Source organism: Telmatherina bonti (genome assembly GCF_933228915.1).
Source record: "Telmatherina bonti genome assembly, chromosome: 15".
NCBI classification, from domain to species: Eukaryota; Metazoa; Chordata; class Actinopteri; order Atheriniformes; family Telmatherinidae; genus Telmatherina; species Telmatherina bonti.
This window is the reverse complement of record NC_136613.1, coordinates 10,177,092-10,199,866: the sequence shown is the minus strand read 5'-3', so window position 1 is coordinate 10,199,866 and position 22,775 is coordinate 10,177,092. Positions and strand designations below refer to the sequence as shown.

At 37.8% G+C, this 22,775-nt stretch overlaps 2 protein-coding genes across 2 annotated transcripts in view; one reads left to right on the top strand and one right to left on the bottom strand.

Annotated features, from left to right (window-relative positions):
* cryl1 (crystallin, lambda 1) overlaps positions 1 to 1,725 on the bottom strand; it is a 34,338-nt gene extending 32,613 nt beyond the window's left edge. Inside the window, exons 1-2 of the mRNA XM_079254833.1 lie at positions 1,606 to 1,725; positions 690 to 797 (exon numbers count right to left, since the gene is read on the bottom strand). Of these exons, the coding sequence (XP_079110959.1) occupies positions 690 to 797; positions 1,606 to 1,646 (149 nt within the window). The 5' untranslated portion in view covers positions 1,647 to 1,725. The remainder of the gene's footprint in view (positions 1 to 689; positions 798 to 1,605) is intronic.
* A 366-nt stretch (positions 1,726 to 2,091) lies between these two features.
* On the top strand, positions 2,092 to 22,587 carry ift88 (intraflagellar transport 88 homolog). Its single transcript, XM_079253703.1, has 24 exons — positions 2,092 to 2,240; positions 3,078 to 3,140; positions 4,524 to 4,583; positions 4,957 to 5,010; positions 5,285 to 5,348; positions 5,616 to 5,685; positions 6,094 to 6,184; positions 6,640 to 6,744; positions 7,357 to 7,459; positions 7,543 to 7,889; positions 8,162 to 8,232; positions 8,389 to 8,475; positions 8,982 to 9,081; positions 10,272 to 10,358; positions 10,555 to 10,741; positions 11,069 to 11,177; positions 11,507 to 11,657; positions 11,767 to 11,882; positions 12,741 to 12,793; positions 12,878 to 12,943; positions 13,045 to 13,151; positions 15,765 to 15,837; positions 21,015 to 21,122; positions 21,991 to 22,587. The coding sequence occupies exons 1-24, from the start codon at positions 2,160 to 2,162 to the stop codon at positions 22,110 to 22,112; spliced, it is 2,475 nt and encodes an 824-aa protein (XP_079109829.1). The 5' UTR covers positions 2,092 to 2,159; the 3' UTR covers positions 22,113 to 22,587.
* Positions 22,588 to 22,775: the final 188 nt, after the last annotated feature.

The following is a 22,775-nucleotide window of genomic DNA, read 5'->3' as shown; positions in this document are numbered from 1 at the left end:
TAAAGGATATAGGAGCTTATTTTCTTGTCAGCATTTTTAACAGTCAATTCAGTAAACATTCTTTGTCATTTTACAGTAATGTTTAACTAGAGATGAGTGGACTGTGAAGCTGCTTTTAAGCCTGAACATGTGTTTATTCACCGGGTCACATAGCATGTGGGTCATCTGCTCATCATGAAGTCCTCTATAATCATTAAATGCAGCAGCAAGTTACATTTTGAACAGCTTTTTGTGTTGTTATTTGTAAATAACAACACAAAAACAGCTGCTAGAAACATGCCCTTATGTGTTGTTAATAGTTTTAAAGCACACTGATTTGACCCATGAAAAATGTTGATATAATTATCTAATTTACTTTTCAGAATTTCTATCAACAGCTCTGACTACGCATGTTTATTTTTCCTTTTTTTAAGTTAGTGAACCAGTTTTTGAGTTTTGTTCTGTTCAGGCACTACAAGGAAGAAATATTATTTTGACTAAGAGGGTGTGATAATATGATTTCTTGCTTATATTCAGCTTAATTATATCAGTAACGTTACATAGCACAACTGTAGACATTTTAAGTAATCCTTCATAATTCCAATTATTCTGCATAGCCCAACTGGATTTAAAGACTGATTAAATGGCGGAATATTTTACTACTGCATTCAATTTAGATAACCCTGCACAATTATTGTAACAGGATTCACCTTATCTCTGTCATGGCCTTTGCAGCCTGTCCTGGTTGGTTGTCATAGATTTTCACATGGTAGCCTCCACTGGCAAACACCATGGACCAGGAACGGCCAATCAGCCCACTGAAAACAAGCATAAAAATCAAAGACAAGTATATTTAATCAAACTATTAAATTCCACCATCCATGCAGGTGTGTGATAAGTTATGTTTTAAAGTTTGTGCATCGAGGTCAATTCATTTTTCTTAAAAACACAGCCTCAAGTTTAAAGCATTTTGCTAAAACCTGCTGATGCCTCATTCTTTCTGTCATCCTGACATTTTTTATTATTCATTTCTTTACATAAATCAACATTTACTAATTCTGTAGTGTAATGTGATTCTGCAAAGCAGATCACACAAAATAAAAAGATCCAAATTAAAGAAAAAAACAGAGGGAATTTGTGGGTTAGTGTTAACTTTTCCTTAAGGTCACTTCTGTGGACTACCAAATCCCAAATAAGTGTACTGAAAAAAGGTCAAAATGTAAGTCCATGAAGCAGACAAAAAGGACAACACCAATGAGCCAGCAAAGACAAAATCTTGTTCATGGAGTGGGTCGTGCCAGTAACCAGTAACCATGCATATGATTTGGGGAAAAAAAAAAAAAAAAGATAAGATAATATAAGAAAAAAAAGAGATAAAATCTAGCTGTAAACATAAACTACTCTAGACCAGGAAGTATCCAGAGGTGAATAAAAATGCAATCAGAATTATCCTTATGTTGTGAACTCTGGCAAATACATTCACTTCACTGGAAGTACACGCAAATGTACCCACAAGAAAACAAGAATTGCAACTGCTGAGGTCAGGTTCAGGAACACTTTGCAGTTTCTTCCAAATGCAGCTTTCCAGCAGAGCTTTGCACAATGGAAACATTATTTCTTGCTCACCTGCCGATCACGGTGATGGTCTTTGACTTAGAATTGCTCATTGTATCTTGCAAGATTGCAGTTTACACTGAAGTATCTGTATTTTTATTAAAACTCTTGCACCGCCCCTTAGAGTCACGCTGACAGCGAGGTACGGCAACGCAGTAGGACAAAATAGTCAGCTATTGAATTAATATTCCATGACAGAAAATTGAAAAAAAGAAAAGAAAAGAAAAAACAGAACATACTAGTTATTTTACTTCACTTTATTTACTTAATTCGGTTAAATAAAAAATTTTAAACTTCAAAACTAAATGGAAGCAAAACTGAACCCAATGACAAAGAACGAGTTATAGTTTACCTTTGTATCCTAGCAACCTTCAACCAATCATATAAGCCATACATGATGAGTCGCATGTAAATAACCAATCAAAAGTTAAGAAAGAGAACTGTCTCGCCCATACCGCTATGAACTGTGGGATTGAAGCTTAAAACGACAACAAATAATTTAGTTGTTGTCTTGCATAGATATCTGTCTATTTTCTGCGCAAATTCTTTTCCCCACTAGATTAGAGATGGAAAATGTACATCTGGCTGTAGAGGAGGACGATCTTTACTCGGGTTACAACGACTATAATCCAACATTTGACTCCGAGGTGGGTTAGCTAATATACTTATGCTACATTAGTTAGCCGTTTGTGTACAGCTAAAATTCACTACAGTAATTATCTAATTAATATAAATTATAATAATAACTTTTGCAATGTTGAACTAAACTGGCCATGCTCTTGTTCTACTATTGCCCCTAGTCTACTGTATTTTGGAATGATGTTGATCAATTCATCCTTACACTTTTTGCAACAAATATTTTTTCTAAGTATGAATGTAATGAGAAACAATTTAATCACATTATTGACCATTAAAATAACAAGAAATTCCATATACATAAACCCAGATTTCAAACGTTTTCACCAAATGTAAAAATTTATTTAGCTGAATTTGATGTCTATGCTTGCCTTAAAATTTGCAACTTAAAAAATGGGAAAAGACAGAAAGCAACATGAATGAAGAGACTTTTCTTTTCTATATGTTTTGAACTTAAATAACTTCAACCAACTGAAACATACTTTAAAATTTCCCCTTAACATTTCAAGGCCAAAATAGTTCAGCACAGAGGATTAAGTTGAATACTCTTTACCATCTTATAGTTTAAAGTTCTCATTAAAAAATTGACATTACACCTTTTTTATTCTTAATACAATGTCTCAAATAAAACAATCTTCTCATAGTCTGAGCCTTTTCAGCTTTCAGCAAATTCTGTTTAAACCAGAATAAAGGATTTGGCAGAAGGCAATTTTTTTCTTTTTGTTTGGTTTCTTTTTTTTTCCCCAGAAAAAGCATTTTCAACCAATACATATGGCATCGACTTGTTTTTACATGGAATAATATATACAACAACAAAAAAATAAAATAATTATTGATCTGTTTTTAAGGAGTTGGAAAATGATGTGGCATTCCAGCAAGCGGTTAAGACAAGTCATGGAAGAAGACCCCCAGTAAGTAGTGATTACAGTTTGTGTCCCTTATATTTACTGTCTGGCTACAAACAAAATTGTCCGCTGTATTTAAATCAGCAAAAAAATATGAGCCAACTTGTCAGTTGTTGCATGGGTGATTAACACGTTATTTAACTCCAAATGAGTATGACAGTGGGGATCCATCGTCTTCTAGGAAGAAATGTGATCAGAAAAAACATCTTGAATGATTGCGATTGCTGATCATTGAAATGTTTGGTGAAATTAGATGGTAACAAAAGAGAAAAACAGCAACAGAAGGACACAGGGCTATTTTTAATAGTTAAAGTAAGCGCATTTCCACTTGCACAATGTGAAGTGAACTTAATAAATAGCTGTGTAGCCACACAAAAACACCTAATCAGTGAGGCTAATCAGAACAAGGCTTCAGGTTGCTAGGGATCATAAAGATTGGGCTCTGGAGCAACAAAAGAAAGTTGTGTGGTCTGATAAGTCTATGTTTCAGAGTAATGAGATCATCAGGGTAAGAAGAGAGGCAGATGAAGTGATGCAGCCACCATGGCCGGTGCCTTCTGTACAAGTCCGTTGGGGCAGGTGTGATTTGGGTTTGCTGCAGTTGGTCAGGTCTAGGTTCAGCAACATTAGCTGTTCAAAGAATGAGGTCAATTGACCCCCTGACTATACTGTATGAACAGGTTGTTACATCTTTCTTGATGGCATGGACACATTCCAAGATGACAATTTCAGGATTTGTCAGGCTCAAATTGTAAATGAGGGGTTCAGTGAGAATGGGACATCATTTTCACACCTATAGATAAGATACCACAGGTTCAGGACATTTGGGATGTGCTGAAGAAGGCCTTGCGAAGCGTTCAGACTCTCTTATCATCAATACATTATCTTTGTAAAAAATTAATGCCATGCTGGATGGAAATAAACCTTGTGACATTGCAGAAGCTTATCAAAATAATGCCATATCGGATTCTGCTGTAGTCAAAGCTAAAGGCCAATGGAATATTAGACTCTTTGACCCTTTTCTTTTGGTTACATCTTTGTTTTTAAGGCAGGCAGTGTATAAATACAGTTTTGTGTGAAGATATGTGGATACTTGCTTATTTTTTCCCATATGTAGTTGTTAATCAAAACCCTTAATTTACATTCCTGTAAAATCATTTTCAGTAAATTGAAAACTGAAATTTATTCTTGTTGGAAATTTCTCTTAAATCCATGTTCTTAACTGTAACTTTAATTTGGTTTGGTAAACAGCTAAAATAGCAATGATGCCACTGCCCAATTATTTTTGTATTTAGCTTCTGATAACAGCAATGGATAGAAGTTGTTGTAATAGATCACTGTTTGTGTTTCCATTTATCTAATTTACTATTGTTGATAAAATGTATCCAGATGACTGCCAAGTTTCCAGGCACTGCCATTGGAGCACGACCTTTAGCTTCATCCTTTGGAGTAAGTACGATCAGATCAATTCATTTTAGAAATGAAATATGATTTACAAAACAAGGGAAGCCTGCTGTTCATTTTATAAATCAGTACATTAGTTAAAGTAGCACTTTTTTCATACAGATTATGTTAGATCAGGTATAATTTTTAAATTACATGGGTTTCACAGAATTGCACATATTAATTCACTATTAAATAAAACATAAAAGTGAAGACTGTTATTGTACATTTCAATTTGTTTAAAAAAAAAATCATGAAAAATGAATAAAACATGCATGTAACGTGAGCAAATTAATGTCCATGTTTATGTTTACAAGTTAAAAATACCAACAAAAGGCTTAAAAGGTTAATAAATGACCCTGTCTGTTGTTTCTTGTAGACTCGGATGCCTTTGGCCTCATCAATGGGAAGACCCATGACCGGTGCTGTGCAGGTGAGGGTCATATACATCTTTTGACCTGGATAGTTTTCATTGTGTTTTTCTGCCTTGTGTACTGCTTCTTCTTGTCTCATGTACTGCTAAAACTCTGATAATAAGTCTTACGTTCATAGAGAATAGATTTTACTTTTTTCTTTCGATAAGTGAAAACTGAAAGTTATCCACTTCATAATGTTTAATGTGTCATTTGTGCTACGATATGTTATTTCTATTGTCTGAAAGAGGCTCATGGGGCAAGTTATTATTACATAGTTTTCATGTGTGGCAGGAAGGGACAGCCCGACCAATGACTGCTGTCAGAGCAGCGGGCTACACTTCCTCCATGACGCGTGGTGAGTTTCAGGACATAAACAGTTCTTTTAATTATTTATTCTTACTTTTGATGTGGTTTACCACCTGGTGAGGTTTTTATTTATGAACTTGGGACTTGTGTGTGTTGATGCTTCCACATCAGACATAACTGTTGCAGCTCTGACTTTGAGAAACTAAATGCAGCTTTTTTTATTAGTATTATTTTCCACTATATTTTTTTATAAGGAGTGATTGTAATATTACAAACAATGCAGGACTCTTTTTACAAAGACAGTTCCTATTTTCAGGCTCCACCTTTGACCCTCTGGGCCAGTCCAGGGGCCCGGCACCCCCACTTGAGGCAAAGAATGAGGACACGTGAGTGGTTTCCTTTTAAAGGTTTCACTAAAGAATAGACCTGGATAGAGATATTTGTAGGCACTGGATTTCATCTGTTGAGTTTTAGACATGATAAATTGTAACTGTAGGTTCCAAAGTGACTTGAAGTAGTTTTTATGACTAAATAAGGCTTGAAAGTGGCACTCAAATAGCCATTGATAAGCGGGTTGCAAAAACACATATTTACTAATACGAATAAGATTAACATGTCCTTGTTTGAGCTGGGAGAAACATTCATTTACCATCCGGATGATCGGCTTCTGGCAGTCTTAGATACAATGAAATTACCTTCAAGTAGCTCTGCCATGTGTAGCATTATGGGAAATGTTTGAGCATTAAGTCAACATTATCATTCTCATATTATTTGGTTTTGTCTTGTTTTCACAGGCCTGAAGAGAAGATCAAAATCCTGGAGAAGAAAGTGAATGACCTGATAGAGGAGAGCTGCATGGCACAGAGCATGGGCTCCTTACAGCTGGTCAGATTCCATGTCATTATTTAGCTGGCTGTAAAGTAATACCTGCTGTCTGAATTTACCAGCTATTTTGGGCTTTATATGACATCTGGCATCATCTTTTGATTTGTTTAGTATTGTTTTTATTTAACACCATTTCCTTCATATTGAACTGAATAAAGGGTTAAGGAAGGCCCTTAAATCTTTAAATAAATTAAGCTAAATAACAAAACTTTTAGCTCTCATACTAGTAGATAAACCTAAAATTAGTCATATTTAAAAATCGTAAAAACTTAATCTGATCACATATTTTCTGTATTTATTTCATTACAACTAACTCGGTTTATAAATCATGATGAAGTGCAAAAGAAGTAAAGTACAGCTAAAGTTTTCAGTAGTTTCTGTAGTTTATTTTGGATGTTTGTCTCACGACTGCAGAGTTGTGTGTGTATGTGTGTGTGTGTGTGTGTTTTCTACAGGCTCTAGAAAAAGCCAAAGAGGCAGGAAGGAAAGAGCGAGCACTGGCTAGACAGAGGGAGCAATCTGGCAATGTAGAACACATCAATTTGGACCTCACCTACTCGGTAAGTCAAGCTTTTGTTTTCCCTGATGCTGTTATTTCATCTATAGATGAAACAATGACCCGGCTTTGATGTGGCATGAAAAACACACTCTATTAACTAAACACAACTAACTGATTTTCACAGTTTCCAGGTATCATTTTTATTTGCTAAGATCTCATTTCATTAACAGGGTGATTCCACCTCCATGTTTTTTCTGCTTCCAACACAAGGACTTGCTGTGTTCTTTACATTCTCTTACATCAGTAAAAAAAGCCAGAGAATAACATACATTTTCTGTTAAACAATGACAAGTTTTTATTTAAACCGCCACCTGTTTTGCACCTTTTTATTGAATGCCGGTCATCTTTGGCTCTAGAAAGAAGCCCTAACTTTTTGGTTTAGTTTAACTGACTGTCTGTGACATTGTCTTTTCACATTGTAGGGAGAGACAGTAAAGCAGGGCACATGTTTGACTTCAGGGGCAGTGGACTTACCCCCTCTGCCATGCAGGCACAGCTCTCAGAGAACAACCGCTTTTTCTGTGAATCACATTCTGACTTTATTGTCTGTTCTTTTGTTATTATTTACATTTACTTTTGTTGATATGTGTTTACTGCTTGTGCTATTTACTAGGTTTTGCTCAACCTTGCCAACCAGTATGCAAACAATGAAATGTACCCAGAGGCCCTGAACAGCTACCAGGTCATTGTTAAAAACAAGATGTTCAGTAATGCCGGTGAGAGGACCACCCATCTTGCATATTGTCCTCCATAAGGTGCCTTATTTCTTTCCCTTAAACTAAATGCATTGTCCTGTCAGGCCGTCTGAAAGTCAACATGGCCAACATCTACTTCAAACAGAAGAACTATCCGAAAGCCATCAAGTTCTACCGCATGGCACTTGATCAGATCTCCAACACACACAAGGAAATGAGGATCAAGATCATGCAGAATATCGGTGTGGTCTTTGTCCGCTTGGGTCAATATTCAGACGCCATTACGTCTTTCGAGCACATCATGAGTGAGAGTCCCAACATCAAGACTGGCTTCAACCTTATCTTGTGCTACTATGCCATCGGTAATGGAGAGAGAATGAAGAATGCCTTTCAGAGGCTCATCTCTGTTCCCCTCGGCATTGATGACGAAGACAAGTACATCCCATCTAATGTGAGTTATTGTTATTTATGGTTTATATATTAATAAATATACATTTCTGTAGAAATCAGATTGATTTATACAGATTTTCACCACTGTTAACTTTGTTTGTGGACACTCCAAAATGTTTTTAATGGGCTGAAAATGTTCTGTTGGTGATTGGAGAAATGTTTGCCTCTTCCAGCATCACACTTACTACAAAGTTCTATATTTAAATTGTTGACTTCTCAGAGCAGTGTTGGGATCATGTCCTCTTTTAAAGGCTTTCTTTTGGTCTCCTTTAGGACGACACCAACACAAATATGGTCATTGAGGCCATTAAGAACGACAGGCTACATCAGATGGAGAGAGATGTGTAAGTAAAAGTACATGCAGCACAAAAATACATAATATCTCGTCAAACCACAGAGACATTCTGCTCCTGGCCAAACACACCAGCATAATGCACAAAGTCTACTTTCCATTTACTTGTTTTTATACCTTGTTTTATGTCAATGTGTCGTATGTCTAGGAAAGTCCTGGCTGAGAAGTACATCATGACTGCAGCCAAGCTCATTGCTCCGGCCATTGAGGCTTCCTTTGCGATTGGATTTGACTGGTTTGTGACTGCCGGCACTATGTTCATCCTAATGCATTGGTTTAGAGACTTTCCTCAGAATTTCACATTAAAAACATGGCTGGAAACGAGACTAAATGTGATGCTTTACAAATGTTTTTATTTCCATCAGATTTCCAGTGACTTGTCATTGCAGTAGTTGATGGTTTATGACGTGTGAATGTGAGCTCTCGAATCCTTTAAAATCCCCATGTTTGCTCCCCAGTTCATCTCCACTTGAGTTTAGGTACATTTTCTCAACAAGCAGAGTAGTTCAGGCTTTCAGTAAAGTTACAAGAGTTATTACTCAATGTCTACTGTCAAAGTATGACATAGATTCACAAAATGCTTGTTATCTTATCCCAGTAAGTCGGAGAAAGCCTTCATATCAAGCATTTAGCCAGCAACCAAAATTGCCTTCCCTAATTTATCCACCTTGTATTTTAATTTCTCTTTACATAATGCTATTTTTTAGCATAAATACTGTACACATCTAATTGCTTTTGAAGGTGTGTGGACATGGTAAAGAGTTCTCAGTATGTTGAGCTTGCCAACGATCTGGAGATCAACAAAGCCATCACTTACCTCAGACAGAAGGACTTCAACCAGGTGAGTGTGTGTGTGTGTGTGTGTGTGTGTGTGTGTGTGTGTGTGTGTGTGTGTCAGCAGTATCGGGGGAAAATGCCACTCTGCTTTAACATTCTGCTCTGGTCTGTGTAGCTCAGGGTGTCAGAGGCTCCAAAGATGAGGGAAGTGCAGATATTGTCTGTCAGGTGTCTTGTTTTATTCCCAAGTGGTGTTATTGAACTGAAAAGGATATATAAGCACATCCTCGCAGCTGGACAAGTGGCTCTCACACTAGAATTAACATCTGTGGACAGATTTGGTTTTGATCTGTATTTTCCATTTAAGTCATTGAGAAGTTTTTTTTCTTTGAAATTTGTCAATTCAAATCTCTGTGGTCCTTTATAAGTTTTTATCTATTTCACAAAAATGCATTTCTGTACAGCTACGTCCTATTGTGTATGCACTACATACCACTTGTCTTCTCAGTAGGCTGTTTGAGTTAACATTTTCCACTTCTCATTGCCCTCCATTCTCCTGCTTTTGTCTCATTTCTTTCCCATCTGCATGCCTAAGGTTGAGGTATGTGTTTTGTTGTCATGATCACATTTAGATTGTGTTTTTTTCCTTTGACATTTGACTTTACCGTGAAAGCATGCCGTTAAACAATTAACTGCACTGCAAGCAGAGGCAGGAGAAGATGCAACTGGATGAACACCTGTAGGGAAAGGAAAACAAAAAAAAATCTTTGTACAGACAGGGAATTGTAACTTTCTTTAAAATCTGCACCAGGCTCTGAGAAAAAGCACAGATGTGCCTGAAGAGCTGCAAATCATGGGGTTGATGACAATGAGCAGCAAAAGTGTGTGCAGTTGCAGTATTACAGCAGCAGTGGTTTAGTTACCTCTATGAACAGGCTTTACATCTGATGCATGTGCATGGTGGTGTAACCTGTGCATCTGTAGGTTGGATGCTGGTTTGTCAAAATGATCATTTGCACATAAAATATTGTAGGAAAAAAAAGACATTTGGTTAATATACTTCATTTACACACTAATTTTATTCTGAAAAGCTTCATTTGAGGGGGAATATATTAAAATATTTACATGGCCATGAACAGTCATGAGGTAAATTAGAATGAATATGACAAGATGTCTGCTTGTACTTAAGTTATACAGTTATAACTCAGCAAATGCAGCTGCATGCGCTTCCCTCACTTCATTTTGTGTTAACAGGCGGTGGAAACACTGAAGACGTTTGAGAAAAAAGACAGCAGAGTAAAGAGTGCTGCAGCCACTAATCTGTCTTTCCTCTATTTCCTGGTAAGAATCTTCATTTCTTAAATCATAATCCACTTTTTGGTACCTGATATATAAATGTAAACATGCTGTATGTAGACTTCCTTAGGAAGTTAATGTTTTCCACGTAGAATAACATCTGCCATCAAAGAATTTTAAAGCTTGCGCAGCTAAGTGAAAATGGATTTGTTTTCTATATTTCTCCTTAAATCCTCTTCAGGAGAAAGACTATGAGCAAGCTGACCGATATGCCGACCTCGCCATGAATGCTGATCGTTACAACCCTGCAGCGCTCATCAACAAGGGCAACACAGTTTTTGTTAAACACGATTATGAAAAAGCTGCAGAATTCTACAAAGAAGCCCTGAGGAACGATTCCTCGTGCACTGGGGCCCTCTATAACCTGGGTAATGTTTTCTGTAGAAGTACACATAGAGCAGGGGTGTCAAACTCCAGTCCTTGAGGGCAGCAGGTTTTTGTTGTTTCCCTCTGCCAATGCAGCTGATCCAAATCAAATGCCAACAGCTTCTTGTCAACCTGTTTTTAAGTTTTGGTCAGATGTGTTGGAGCATGGAGACAACAAAAACCTTCAGGATACCGGCCCCTGAAGGACTGGAGTTTGACACCTGTGACAGAGAGCATTAATGGATAAGAGGGAGTGTAAATGTAACTTGGCAAATTCTTTGATGAGGTTGTCACCACAGAGCCAAACCTGACTTCCCATTTTCCTCCAGGTCTGACTTATAAGAAACTGAACCGCCTTGAGGAAGCCCTTGACTGCTTCCTGAAACTCCATGCCATTCTGAGGAACAGTTCTCAGGTTATGTACCAGCTGGCCAGCCTGTATCCAGCTCAAAGGAAGCTGGAAATGATTGTGACTATGCTTGTCTGTGTCTTATCTGATAAGACAGGGGTGTCCAAAGTCTGTGCTCGAGGGCCACTGTCCCTGTTCCAACACACCTGACTCACATCGAATGGATCCAACGGCCTATGAGGTTCTGCTCAGTGACTGTTTAAAATAAGTCAGGTTTGTTGGAACAGGGACACGTGGAAAATGTGCAGGATTGTGACCCTGGAGGACCGGAGCTGGACACCCCTCCGAAGAGAGTTAAAGATTTTATTTAAGTTTAAACTTGCATCTCTGCTGGTGGTCCTTGACCTATTGGTCTCAGCTACGAACAGTTAGGGGATCCTCATCAGACAATCGAGTGGCTGATGCAGGTCATCAGCGTGACTCCCACTGACCCCCATGCGCTGGCTAAACTGGGAAAACTGCATGACGATGAGGGGGACAAGTCCCAGGCTTTCCAGTACTACTGCGAGGTATGAGAGGATACAAAAAGATTTTTCTTTTTACACAATAAAAAAAATAAATGTAGCATTTTTTTCCCTGCTTAACTCAACGTTCTCTAAAGCTGTTGTTGCTTTTCAGTCTTATAGATACCTTCCCTCGAACATCGATGTGATCATGTGGCTCGGGGCGTACTACATTGAGACACAGTTCTGCGAAAAGGCCATCCAGTACTTCGAAAGAGCCACACTTATTCAGTAAGTCCGGACTGTTTACAGTGCTGTGTAAGATATGAGCCAGGATTTATGAAACACGCCCCAAAAGTCACCAGTTTTGTTGTTTTTATCAGTCTAGATTTTATGGCCCACTCAAGGAGTTGAGAAAGTAGGTTAATTTATGTTTTTCTTAGTTCAGTTCCATTTAGATTTAATAATATAGGGCATTTCCATGCAAATGTCAACCTCACCATGAAAAAAAAAGTAACCATATTTAAAATAAAACCTATTTAAAATATATCATCAAGGTCTATATTTTTAAGTCAGAAATACTGTAGATCATAATAGTCATGCAAATATATGTTTTTCCTCACTATAACAAGGAGATGTCCTAATGTAACTATTTATTTTCAATGTAACAAATTGTATGTCTTTCTAAAAGGCCAGAGGGGCAACAAGAAAATCACCTGCAGATGTCTTCTAACCTCATCTTTTTAATTAGGAAGGGTTGTTCTATCAATATGTACTTTGTACTTTTTTGTCTTCTCATTGGTAGCTTGAATGTGCTGTTATGGTATGTATGGTATTATATAATACCATCTCGCAGCAAAAAGAAAGCAACAATACCAGAAGATGGAGTGTTATCTGTAGAGGTGGTGCAGTGGGAGATGGTGGCCCTGTGTAACGACAGGGTGTGTGTGCTTGATTGGTTTTAAGGAAGAAATAGTAGCAGGATACATCATGAGTTGAGGAGACGTCAAAAAAGCAATGTCATTAAAAATCTGATGCATTCATGTTGGAGCTTTTTTTTAATTTTTTTACATGTATCGCTCATTTAAACATTGTTTTAAAACCAAACACACTCCCTCATAGCAGCTTTCTTTCTGCTGTGCTCCTCAGACCAACTCAGGTGAAGTGGCAGCTGATTGTGGCAAGCTGCTACAGAAGAAGTGGTGAGATTGACACCTGTTTTAGTTCTCTTCTCGTCACATTTATCAAACAAAACAAACCTTCCTGTTCTTTTTTTTTTATTGCAGGAAATTACCAGAAAGCTTTGGAAACCTACAAAGACATCCACCGCAAGTTTCCAGACAACGTTGAATGTAATTCCCTTCCCTTTCTTACGAGTCAAGAGCTCCTACAGCACATGATCCACTGCTGTGCTGATGAGGAAAATGGAATATCTCTGCTTGTTTGTGTTTAGGCCTCCGTTTCCTTGTCAGGCTGTCCACAGATATGGGATTAAAGGAAGTTCAAGAATATGCTACCAAGCTGAAGAAGGTCGAGAAGATGAAGGAGATCAGAGAGCAGGTATGTCTTGTGTTGAAGAGATGTTTGAAGATGAAATCAGCAGATGTTGGCATCTGTTCAGCTGCGTTGTATCAGCCGTTCCTACAACTCTTCCTGAAAAGCCTTTTATACATTTAAAGTACTTATGTCATCACTGCATACTTTCTTATCCTGGATATCATTTTTGGCACACAGGACGCTGCGCATCAGCACTATTCCATTCAGTCCGACGAGGGCTGCAGTCCTGCAGGTTTTCAATGTTTACCTGCTCAAACACATCAGGCTCAAATCTAATGGATCCAACAGCCTATGAAATTCTGCAGAGTGACTCGTTAATAAACATTAAAAACCTGCAGGAATGCAGCCCTCTTGGGAATGAATTGAGTAGCCCTAAGTTAAATGGTCATAACAGATCTGAATGAATACATTTCTACTTTCTTTCTATTATTAGGATCCCTACTAATGTCAGCAAGAAGCTACAGCTTTTCTTCCTGGGGTCTGTCGAAGATAAAAATCATTCACATAATAAAAATACAAATACAAAGAAGAGCAAACGCAGAAAAGAAGATTAAAAAGCAGCACCGTTTTACTGCATCCGTTAACAAATGTATGGAGAGAACGTCTAAAAAAAAGTCTTTTGAATCATTTCTTGGCATTTAATTCCGTTGGATAAATTAACTATAAAAATACTTCTGATCATTTTCAGCCTCATTTCAATATAAAATGTTGTAATCAGATACACCAGAACAATATTAATATGGATTAATGCAGCAGTTCGTTCCTTCATTAATCATATTTTCATCACCTTTGTCGTGTGACGGCATCCTGTCACGTGTTCCTGATTGGAAACAGGCTGATTGAAAACATGCATCTGTCTTTTTGCTGCTAAGTTAATGGTGGTCACTGCAGCTTCTAAAATACATGAAAACCAGATGTTTTCTCTTGATTTTTCCATGAATTGCACTGTGTTGACAGGAGAGCAGATGCTAAACAGCTGTTTAACACCAAGCTGTCATTGATCTGGGGTCCTTTAAAACCTCTGTAGTGGTTGGAAAGTTGCTTATAGAGCTGATCCTGAGGCGGTTTGACTTGTTCTGCATCACCTGAAACATCAGAACGGCTTTACGAGGAGAAGGGTGGAGTATAAGTTGGTTTATGCTTTAGCTTTGGATGGTGGTGGACCTGAAACCTTTCTTTATTCCCCTAAATCTAACATAACTGATACCATATGTCGTTGAGTCTTGTTGGAGATTGACAGCTTGTGGTTACTCATTTCTTATATTTTTCTTATTTCTATTTGGTTCAGACGTTTGCGATGTCACTCTGTGCATCGAGCGCTGCAGTCCTGAAAATGTTAGGAGTTTCTCTGCTGCAACAACGCTGACACTCATCAGGTTTAATAAGCAGAGCTTGACATTAAACTATACACAAGTTCGCTAGTTACTCATTGATTTGAGTTAGGTGTGTTGCAGCAGGGAAACTCAACTCAACTCAACTGAACTTTATTTATAAAGCCCTTTAAAACAACCAGAGTTGAAACAAAGTGCTGTACACAATCGGCAAAAATACAAGGAATATGGAATTAAAACAAACTAAATAAATAGTAAGTAAAAACCAAAAATGAAAATAAGGCACACTGACCGGAAGCTGTCTTATGTTGGGTTAAAAGCCAAGGGAAACTCCAAACATCTGCAGGACCGGAGTTGCCCACCCCTGATCTCGGGTATTAACCTTAAAACCTGCTTAAATATAATGAGTGTACTCCAAACGAATCTCCTCTTTACTTTTGTTTTGCATTTTTAGCTGAACATACAGGCACACTACAGACATTTGACCATTTTTCCGGCTACGCACCCGCTATCAACAACTAATTCAGCATCCATCTTGCATCTTACCTGACCTGTTAGCTCTCTGTTAGCAAAACTGTCCTACAATGGTTCTTGTGTAGTCCCTGTCTCTCTTTTAATCTTCATGAGTTTCTTTGCTGAATCAGTGACGTTGTGTGTTCAAAACAGCCAGTGTGTTTTCTAGCGTGAAGCAAAACTCTGCTGCAGCGTCTCGTAGTGTCCCGGATGTAAAAGTTGTAAAAGTAGTGCAGCTTCTCAGCCTCAGGATGCTGTTGGGCAGCAGCGGATCAGAAAGTTACGTAATGTGTTTTTAAGTTCAATGGGACAACACCATCTCTAGAAATGTTTTGTGTGAATCTCTTTGGAACTATGAAAGGCTTTATATAACAACAAACCTGGCTGAAATCAGTGGAATCGTCCTTCTAGTGTGGATTCCAGAAGAAGAAGAACATCTGTCATCATATTTAGTGTTTATGATCTTCACTCCATCCAGCTCCAAATGGAAGTTGGATGGAGATGTCACCTCAGAGTTGGATCATAACCCTGGTCTTGTGGAGGTGTTTATCAGAGCCAGGGACAGTTCAGGAAGATACATTTATCGAATCATAACCAGCTGGTCGTAAACAGTATGACAGGAAGGGACAGACCGAGCCAGGGTGTTGACTCTTTACTCTCCAAAGTCTCTGAACTGAATGAGAAAACAGCTGATGCTTCTGATACAGTTTATCATCAGTATCAAACATAATTATGAAATAAATGATCTGTTTTTGACTCTTTCTGATTACAGAGGGTAAAGTCAGGACGGGACAGCAGTGCAAGAGTACGAAAAGAAGGCAGAGAGGGCAGCGCAGGAAGCAGTGGTGAGTCCCCGTTCATTCTGTACACTGTCTCACTGTCCCTGCACTTAAAGACAAAATGTCCAATGTCTTCTACATTTGTCTGCACACTTGTTAGTTTTGAAACCTCTGATGTTTGAGGATGTGGGTGAGTTAACATCGGTGTCTGAGTTTTAAGTCTTGTCTGTGTTTTGATCATATTCTAGATGTGGTTTGTAGTACATAAAAGCCCTTTATTCATGTCCTAAGCCATGATCATTAAAGTATTCAGGTCTCTGAATGCTTAACCATGATGATTGTTGCTGGTGCAGAATGTTTAGAAGCCAAATCTGTATTAGATTTTTCATGCCAGTGTTATGTTTCCAATCTAAAACTCTAAATATCAGATCAAATCAAGGATACTTTATTCATCCCCGAGGGGAAATTCAGAGATCCAGGTCAGATGTGATGCAGAATTCTGTATAAAACAAAAGTATTTACAACATGTACCCTGAAATACTCCACCGTTAACTTGGATGCTAGCATTCATTGTGTCAGGTAAATATTTCCTACATATGCAACAAACACAGAGGAAGCATTCCCACTAGCTTGGAGGGTGGAATTATTCAGGTGATCAGGAACAACATCAGCATTGCTTATTATTAGATCATTGATGCAGAAATGGTGAAAAGTCGAGTGTTTGAGTTGTGCTGAGCTGATGAAGGAAACGGATGCAGGGATAACTCTCATTTACAGATGGTTTAGATATGATAAGTAGAATTTACAGAAAAACATTTATTTTCATATTTTTCGTTAGCAGTGACTATCTACATTTATTTATTTCTTTTTCTTAACTTCAGTGTCGATGCTGCTTTTTAGTTTATCCAACGTATAAAAGGATCAACATGGGAAAATACCAAGCGATGAACAGATTAAATAAATGCTTAAAGAGGGTATTTAAAAGTGCAAACTGACCTGTTTAGCATTTAGAGCAACATCAGATTGAGAGGAGACCGTCCCTTAAGAGGAAGACTCGGTTGCAAGCCTTTCTTTTTCTTTCTCAACTCAAACCTGTAAGCCTGAGTCATTTATTATCATCCCCTGTTATTACTTCATGTACTGTTTTGCCACGTTTCATTGCTTCTCTGTCCTTTATCTGCTGTTCACACACAGATGCAGGATGCATCTCTGCATTTTAAGACACCTTTCACAAGAAGTTCAGTGTTACATGTGCAGTAGCCTGTAAATGTATCCACTCCCACTTTGCAGTGTTCCTGTTTTTTTTTTTTCCCTACCACAGCTTATTGCATTTATAATTTGAAGAGGTTATAGTTTAGTTTACATAATATGTCAACAAAAAGACACAAAATCCTTTTTGTGATAAATAAACAAAGGGGGAAAAAATATGTGAAAACAGAAATTACTGCTCCAAGTCGCTGAAGGTTTGCTTCTACCATCTCCATCTCCTTTAGGTTGGATGGTGTGTGTTGGTGTCCAGCAGTTAGTCCTGCTGAACCCAAACTTCCAGCCCAGTCTCAAGTCTTTGGAAAGCTCCAACATGCTTTTGTCAAGAGTTTTCTTCTTTCTTATATTACTATAAACCTTACAGAATCAATAAAAGCATAGTTTTTTCTACAGGATACAGCTCCAGTTCTTATCATGTGGAGCAAGAAGTCCTTCTTCATATTTACTGGACTGAAGAAGCCAAACTTCCACACATGGCGCAGTCCTTCAGTACAGATCCACAACAAATACAGACACGTAGACGGGCTCAGACACTGGAAAACTGGCTCATCAACAGATTCCAAATAAAATCCAGACAGACAGACACAGAGTTGCCAGTGGGTGGAACAAAGACCAGCATTTAGTATTCTTTTTTTTTTCCTTGTAGAGCAGCTGCTTCCTGTAGGATCCTGAAGTATAGTTGGATGTTTATAAGTATTAATATGCATGCTGCTTTACCCTGCCAGTACTACTCTTGCTCGTCTTTATACTTATAAGTTGAATCAGGAAACTTTCTTTACTTTTTATTACCGAATAGCTCCGTAGTGCCAGAACGTGTTCCTGGATCTGATTAAATAAACCAGTTCAGTCTTCAAAAGTCTTGCAAATTCAGTGTTTCTGTGTCCCTGAATGTTCATTTTAATAAGAAAGTTTAACCCTGATCTGTTTCTTATGTTCTTTTGCTATACCAGATGATGTCAAAGCAGGTGAGAGGCTGGAGATGATAATACAGACTAATTGATTCTCATCGGCTTTCGTTCCACAGAGGAGACTTCTCTCTGTGTCTTTTTGTCTTTCTGCTTTGTTTCTCTCACTCATTTGTCTCCATTCTGACATTCATGCTGCTTCCTCTTTGCCACCCAGCACCTCAGACTGAGTTAAAACAGTTCAGTCCACTGTTGGACTCAGGGAGAGGTATGTCAAGCCATCACACTGCAACCAGAGGTAGAAACCAGCAGACTAGGGGTTTGTGGTTTTAATTTAGGCAGATGTGTGGAGTTAATATCTTACAAAGAGAATTTCTTTAACAGGGACGGGTTTCTTTCATTAGTTGTTGCCTCAAACTTTAAAAATGTACATTTTAACAAGCATCCATATTTAAATCATTTTTGTCTTCATTGCCTCACAAAATGCGACCTGCTTTTGACTTATTGACCAAAACAAAATACCATGTTGCTGTGGGTACTGTCATTATGTCATGGGTGGATTTGCTTTGCACAACGTCTCATCAGCCTATGGATAATAATGTGTTGTGTGCATTTACAAGCTGCTTTTTTTGGCAATAAAACAGTAACATTTTAGAGGTATTAGGGGTGGGGAAGTGAATCGGACAAAATCTAAAATCAGGATTTTTTGCTTACAGTTTCTAAATCTGTATTTTTGTTACAAAAAATTATTTTTTTTCAAATTAAAAAAAAAATTCAGTTCAAAATCTTTTGTTATTTTTATTGTTTTTATTGATCTTTTTACCCGTCTTCTTGGGCATTATAGCAGCAGAATAATAATCTGGCTACTGTGTTGTTTTTTCCTAGTTGAAATGAAGAAAAATGACGAGCAGAAAAGTTTTGTACATGTCGCAATTTAAATCAAATCGGCCCAAATAATTTCTCAGTTCTTTTCAGCTTATAGAAGAATGAAGGTACTTTGGAAATAAGCACATTTTGTTACTTAAGTGTAATGGTTATGAATCTAAAATCTTTTTTCATCAATTCTGAATCAAATCCTCACTCCAAAAATCAGAATCAAATTGAATCGTGAGTCGTTGTTAGATTTACACCCCTAACAAGTACCATGTTGAAGTTTGTGTTCCCCTTGTTAGAAATGTCTAAAATGTGAATCGATGGTGTGAAAAGCCAAAACATGAAGACTTAACTAGTTAATGAGAAATAAATCCAAATGTCCTGATTGTTTAAAACCAGCTCGGTGATGCATTTAAAACTTGCACAACAGATTTGTCTCCAGACTGACCTTTCCAGAAGCCCAGCTGTAGTCAAAGCACATGAAACTGGTCCAAAAATCTTCTGACAGGCAGTTGCAATATTGGACTGTGTACAGTGTTTGCACTGAGGGCTCTGACTGAGGAGGAGGAGGAGGAGGAGGAGGAGGAAGAGGAGTATGATTAACTAAAGCCCTTTCAGATATTCCAGAAAACCTCGAATGCACCTGAGAATTTTCCATCTTCTCTGTAAAGTCTGCGTACATGTAGCTGTGTATGTTGCTGCAAAGGTTTATGGGTCTCATGTTTAACTGCAAATCTCAGCTTTTGGGAAGCATTTGGCTAAATCTGGGAGATCCACCATGTTACATGAAGCTGCCTGTTAACGTATCATCAGCTATGAACCGTTAGTCAAACAGATTGACTAGTTAAGAATGAGTTTATATCACTGTTTAGATGATGATGGATGAAAATTCCAGGCAGGAAAAATGCCAGGCAGTTTCATCATCCTCGTTGTCTCCCAGCAGTGTAGAAGAGACATGTCTTCGTCCAGGAAAAGGGGGAAAACCAAGAGGGTGTGGGATGGGGGCGGGGAGCCTATTTTCCAGCAAAGGATCCAGCTTGCTGGCAGTTTGTGAGGCCTCATGTGAGATATTTGGGACTACGAGGTGGAATATCAGCCCTCCTTCCTGTTTTCCAGCTTTCAGCTGTTGTTCTCTTTAGTTTCCAAGGCTACCTGGCAGCCAGATGTTGCTTCTTGGGTCTGTAATCACGTTGGTCCCTCAGTGTGGAGACCACTCTGTCAGCCCGTTATCCGAACATGGACAGAGTCACAGAGACAGCCTCCGACACATTTATCACATCCTGTGTAGAGAAACCGCTGAGGCCGCTTTAAAAGCTGATTAAACCGGCTTGTGTCTTTTAACTGCAAAAACTAATAAAAAAAATGTTTTCTGGAGATGAGTAATGCTTAGATGGGCTCTTCTGTGGTGTTTTCCCAGCTTTGATGGGATGTTGAGATGCTGCATGAGGTGTAAACCTGCTAAAAAAAAAAAAAAAAAAACAGCAGGACACCTTTAAAAATTACTGCATTCAAATGTAAGTTTTTCACATTGAAACTTAACCCTTTAAGGTCCTGGGTGGAGGTAAATGTGCAGTGACCTTTATGAATTTCTTTAAATGAAAAAAAGTGGAAATAAACCTGCCTGCATCTCTTCTAACTGGTTTGGGTGTGTAAAACCCAAACTGTTTGGTATAACACTGCTGTTTCACATTTCAACCATTTCACTTTTGTTACTTTATTATTAACTTCTTCTCTTTAACATCTCATCCATTTCCTAAAAAACAAACATTTGTTCTGTTTATTTTTGTCCAAAAAAATCAGAAACACACAGAAACATTTTTCTCTGACCTTTTTGTAAGTGTAAAAGTTAAGTGTGTTACTGTGTGTCGAAACGACTCGACACTAGTGTTAACTCTTTATGCATTTTTCCGTTTTTAACTTTTTTTTTTTTTTTTAAGTTGTCACATTACATATGAAACAGTAATACTTCCCCAATACAATCCCTTAAAATAAATCAGTGGTACTATGAAGAAATAAAAGAACTTTTGGTTTCAAGATGTGAACAAACTTTCATCCAGAGATTCTGGGATTAGAAACTTGAGCAGCTTTAAGGAACATTAAAACACATTTATAAGTCAGAACAGACTTCTAAAGGTAAAAAAATAATTGATACTTTGAAAAGCTCCTGATTCAGAATGTGTGTATGTGTGTTTTATGCAGACAGCAGCCATAGCAGCAGTAGCACTAAAGGAGAGCGTCTGAGCACCAAGATGAGGTCACTTCCTGCTTCCAATGAGCCCTACGAAGCCAGCAGCCCAAAAGAACTCGGTAAGGACACTGCATCCACCTCTGTGGTTAACCCCTTATTGTCTTTTATTGCAAGTTTCCTACAAACCATTTCTAGCCTTCTTTTTTTTTTTTATTATTATTATTTTTATTTTTTATCTAATAATTTAATCATCTCATTTACTGATATGTTATTAAAAACTTTAATTATTCTTTCACTTTTATTAATTTTTTGTTTTTGAATAATATTTAATTGTATTTAAATTATTGAAGTTTTTCTTTTTTATATATTTATTTTATTTTTATATAACTGTAAAAAAAAAAAGTGGACATGAAGAGGTTAATTACATGATTCCTACTTCCTAGCTGCAGTCATTTTTTTTAAAACCTTTTTTTGTTTATAAAGTCTGTAGATACTTCTTTGTGTTTAATTTTATGATCACAACAACACTCATGTGGCGTTTGGGTGGAACTTGCATCTGTTGCTGCTGTTCAAGTTATTTTATCTTAACTTTGGTAAAAGTAATTTCCTCAGCTATTATTTTTTAATAAAATGGGCTGAATGAATCCTAATCAGATCCCACTTACTTGGCTTGATTTGACTGAAAGTGGCCTGAAATGACTTTGTTGTGAACTGGTGCTTTACTAATTAAGCTGGATTGACTTGAAGGGAATTAAATAGTCATGATGAAGATAATCTGTTCTGATCAAGATCAATTTTTATTTCTAATTTCACTGTTTAATTTAAAGTTTTAATAACAACTTTTATTTGTGATCACATTATCTTTCTTCATGTGCTTTAAAAAGAGCACGCAGCTGATGTGAAGTCGCTCCATGGTGTGTTCCATCTTAACTTCAGGAACACTGAAGGTCCAGAGTGTTGGTGACGGGCTGCTCTTTCTCTGTGCAGATGCGTCCTATGTGGATCCCCTGGGACCTCAGCTGGACCGGCCAAAGACCGGCGCCAAGAAGCGTATAGATGACGATGACTTTGCAGATGAAGAGCTGGGAGATGACCTGCTGCCTGAGTAGACACCTCTTTCCTTCGCTGGATTAACACTTTGTTTGCTTTGAGGGATAAAGGCGCCTTCGGCTCTCAGCTCTACAACGATTATGAGCTACTGTGGATCATTCTGGTTGATTACTGTCCTTAACAAGGGAAGGTAATCAATTTACTGATTCAAGTATATCCACGAAACTAGCCGAGGATATGCTGATATTCTGTTTCATTATGGACCGAAACAACGGCCAGTTTATCTCGCAGCAAGTTGGAACCACATCAACCAGAATAATAATAGCTTTACAGCTCTGTGTGTGTTGAATGTAAAGATGCAGCTTCCGACAGAATTTCCTACATGCTAAGTGTCATCTTAGCATGTAGGAATCTAACATTTCTGTTATCTAACATTTCTGTTAGATTCAGGCGTGACTGAGAGGTAAGTGTGTCCACAGATGGGTCATCTTTGTGAAACACACGGTCACTTTGCAAAAAAAAAAAAAATCAGATTGCCCAACAGTTCAATGTCATTATAATTCCTTTGATATTCTTCACTGTTTAGAGAGAAAAATGTCTTTCTGCGTGGTTTGATTGAGCAAACACTGCAGTAGGAAACTGTTTGGACAGTTGTGTCTAACGTTGGGTTAAAAAGATAGTTTCAAATGTTCTTCTAAGTTTTAACTGGGCTGTATTGTGTT

Bases quoted from the DNA above. Each gene is read 5' to 3' on its own strand.
- ift88 (XM_079253703.1), top strand. From the start codon at position 2,160: ATGGAAAATGTACATCTGGCTGTAGAGGAGGACGATCTTTACTCGGGT. The intron at 8,476-8,981 runs GTTTGTGACTGC...TTGCTTTTGAAG, and splicing joins TTTGCGATTGGATTTGACTG to GTGTGTGGACATGGTAAAGA. The intron at 9,082-10,271 runs GTGAGTGTGTGT...TTGTGTTAACAG, and splicing joins GACAGAAGGACTTCAACCAG to GCGGTGGAAACACTGAAGAC.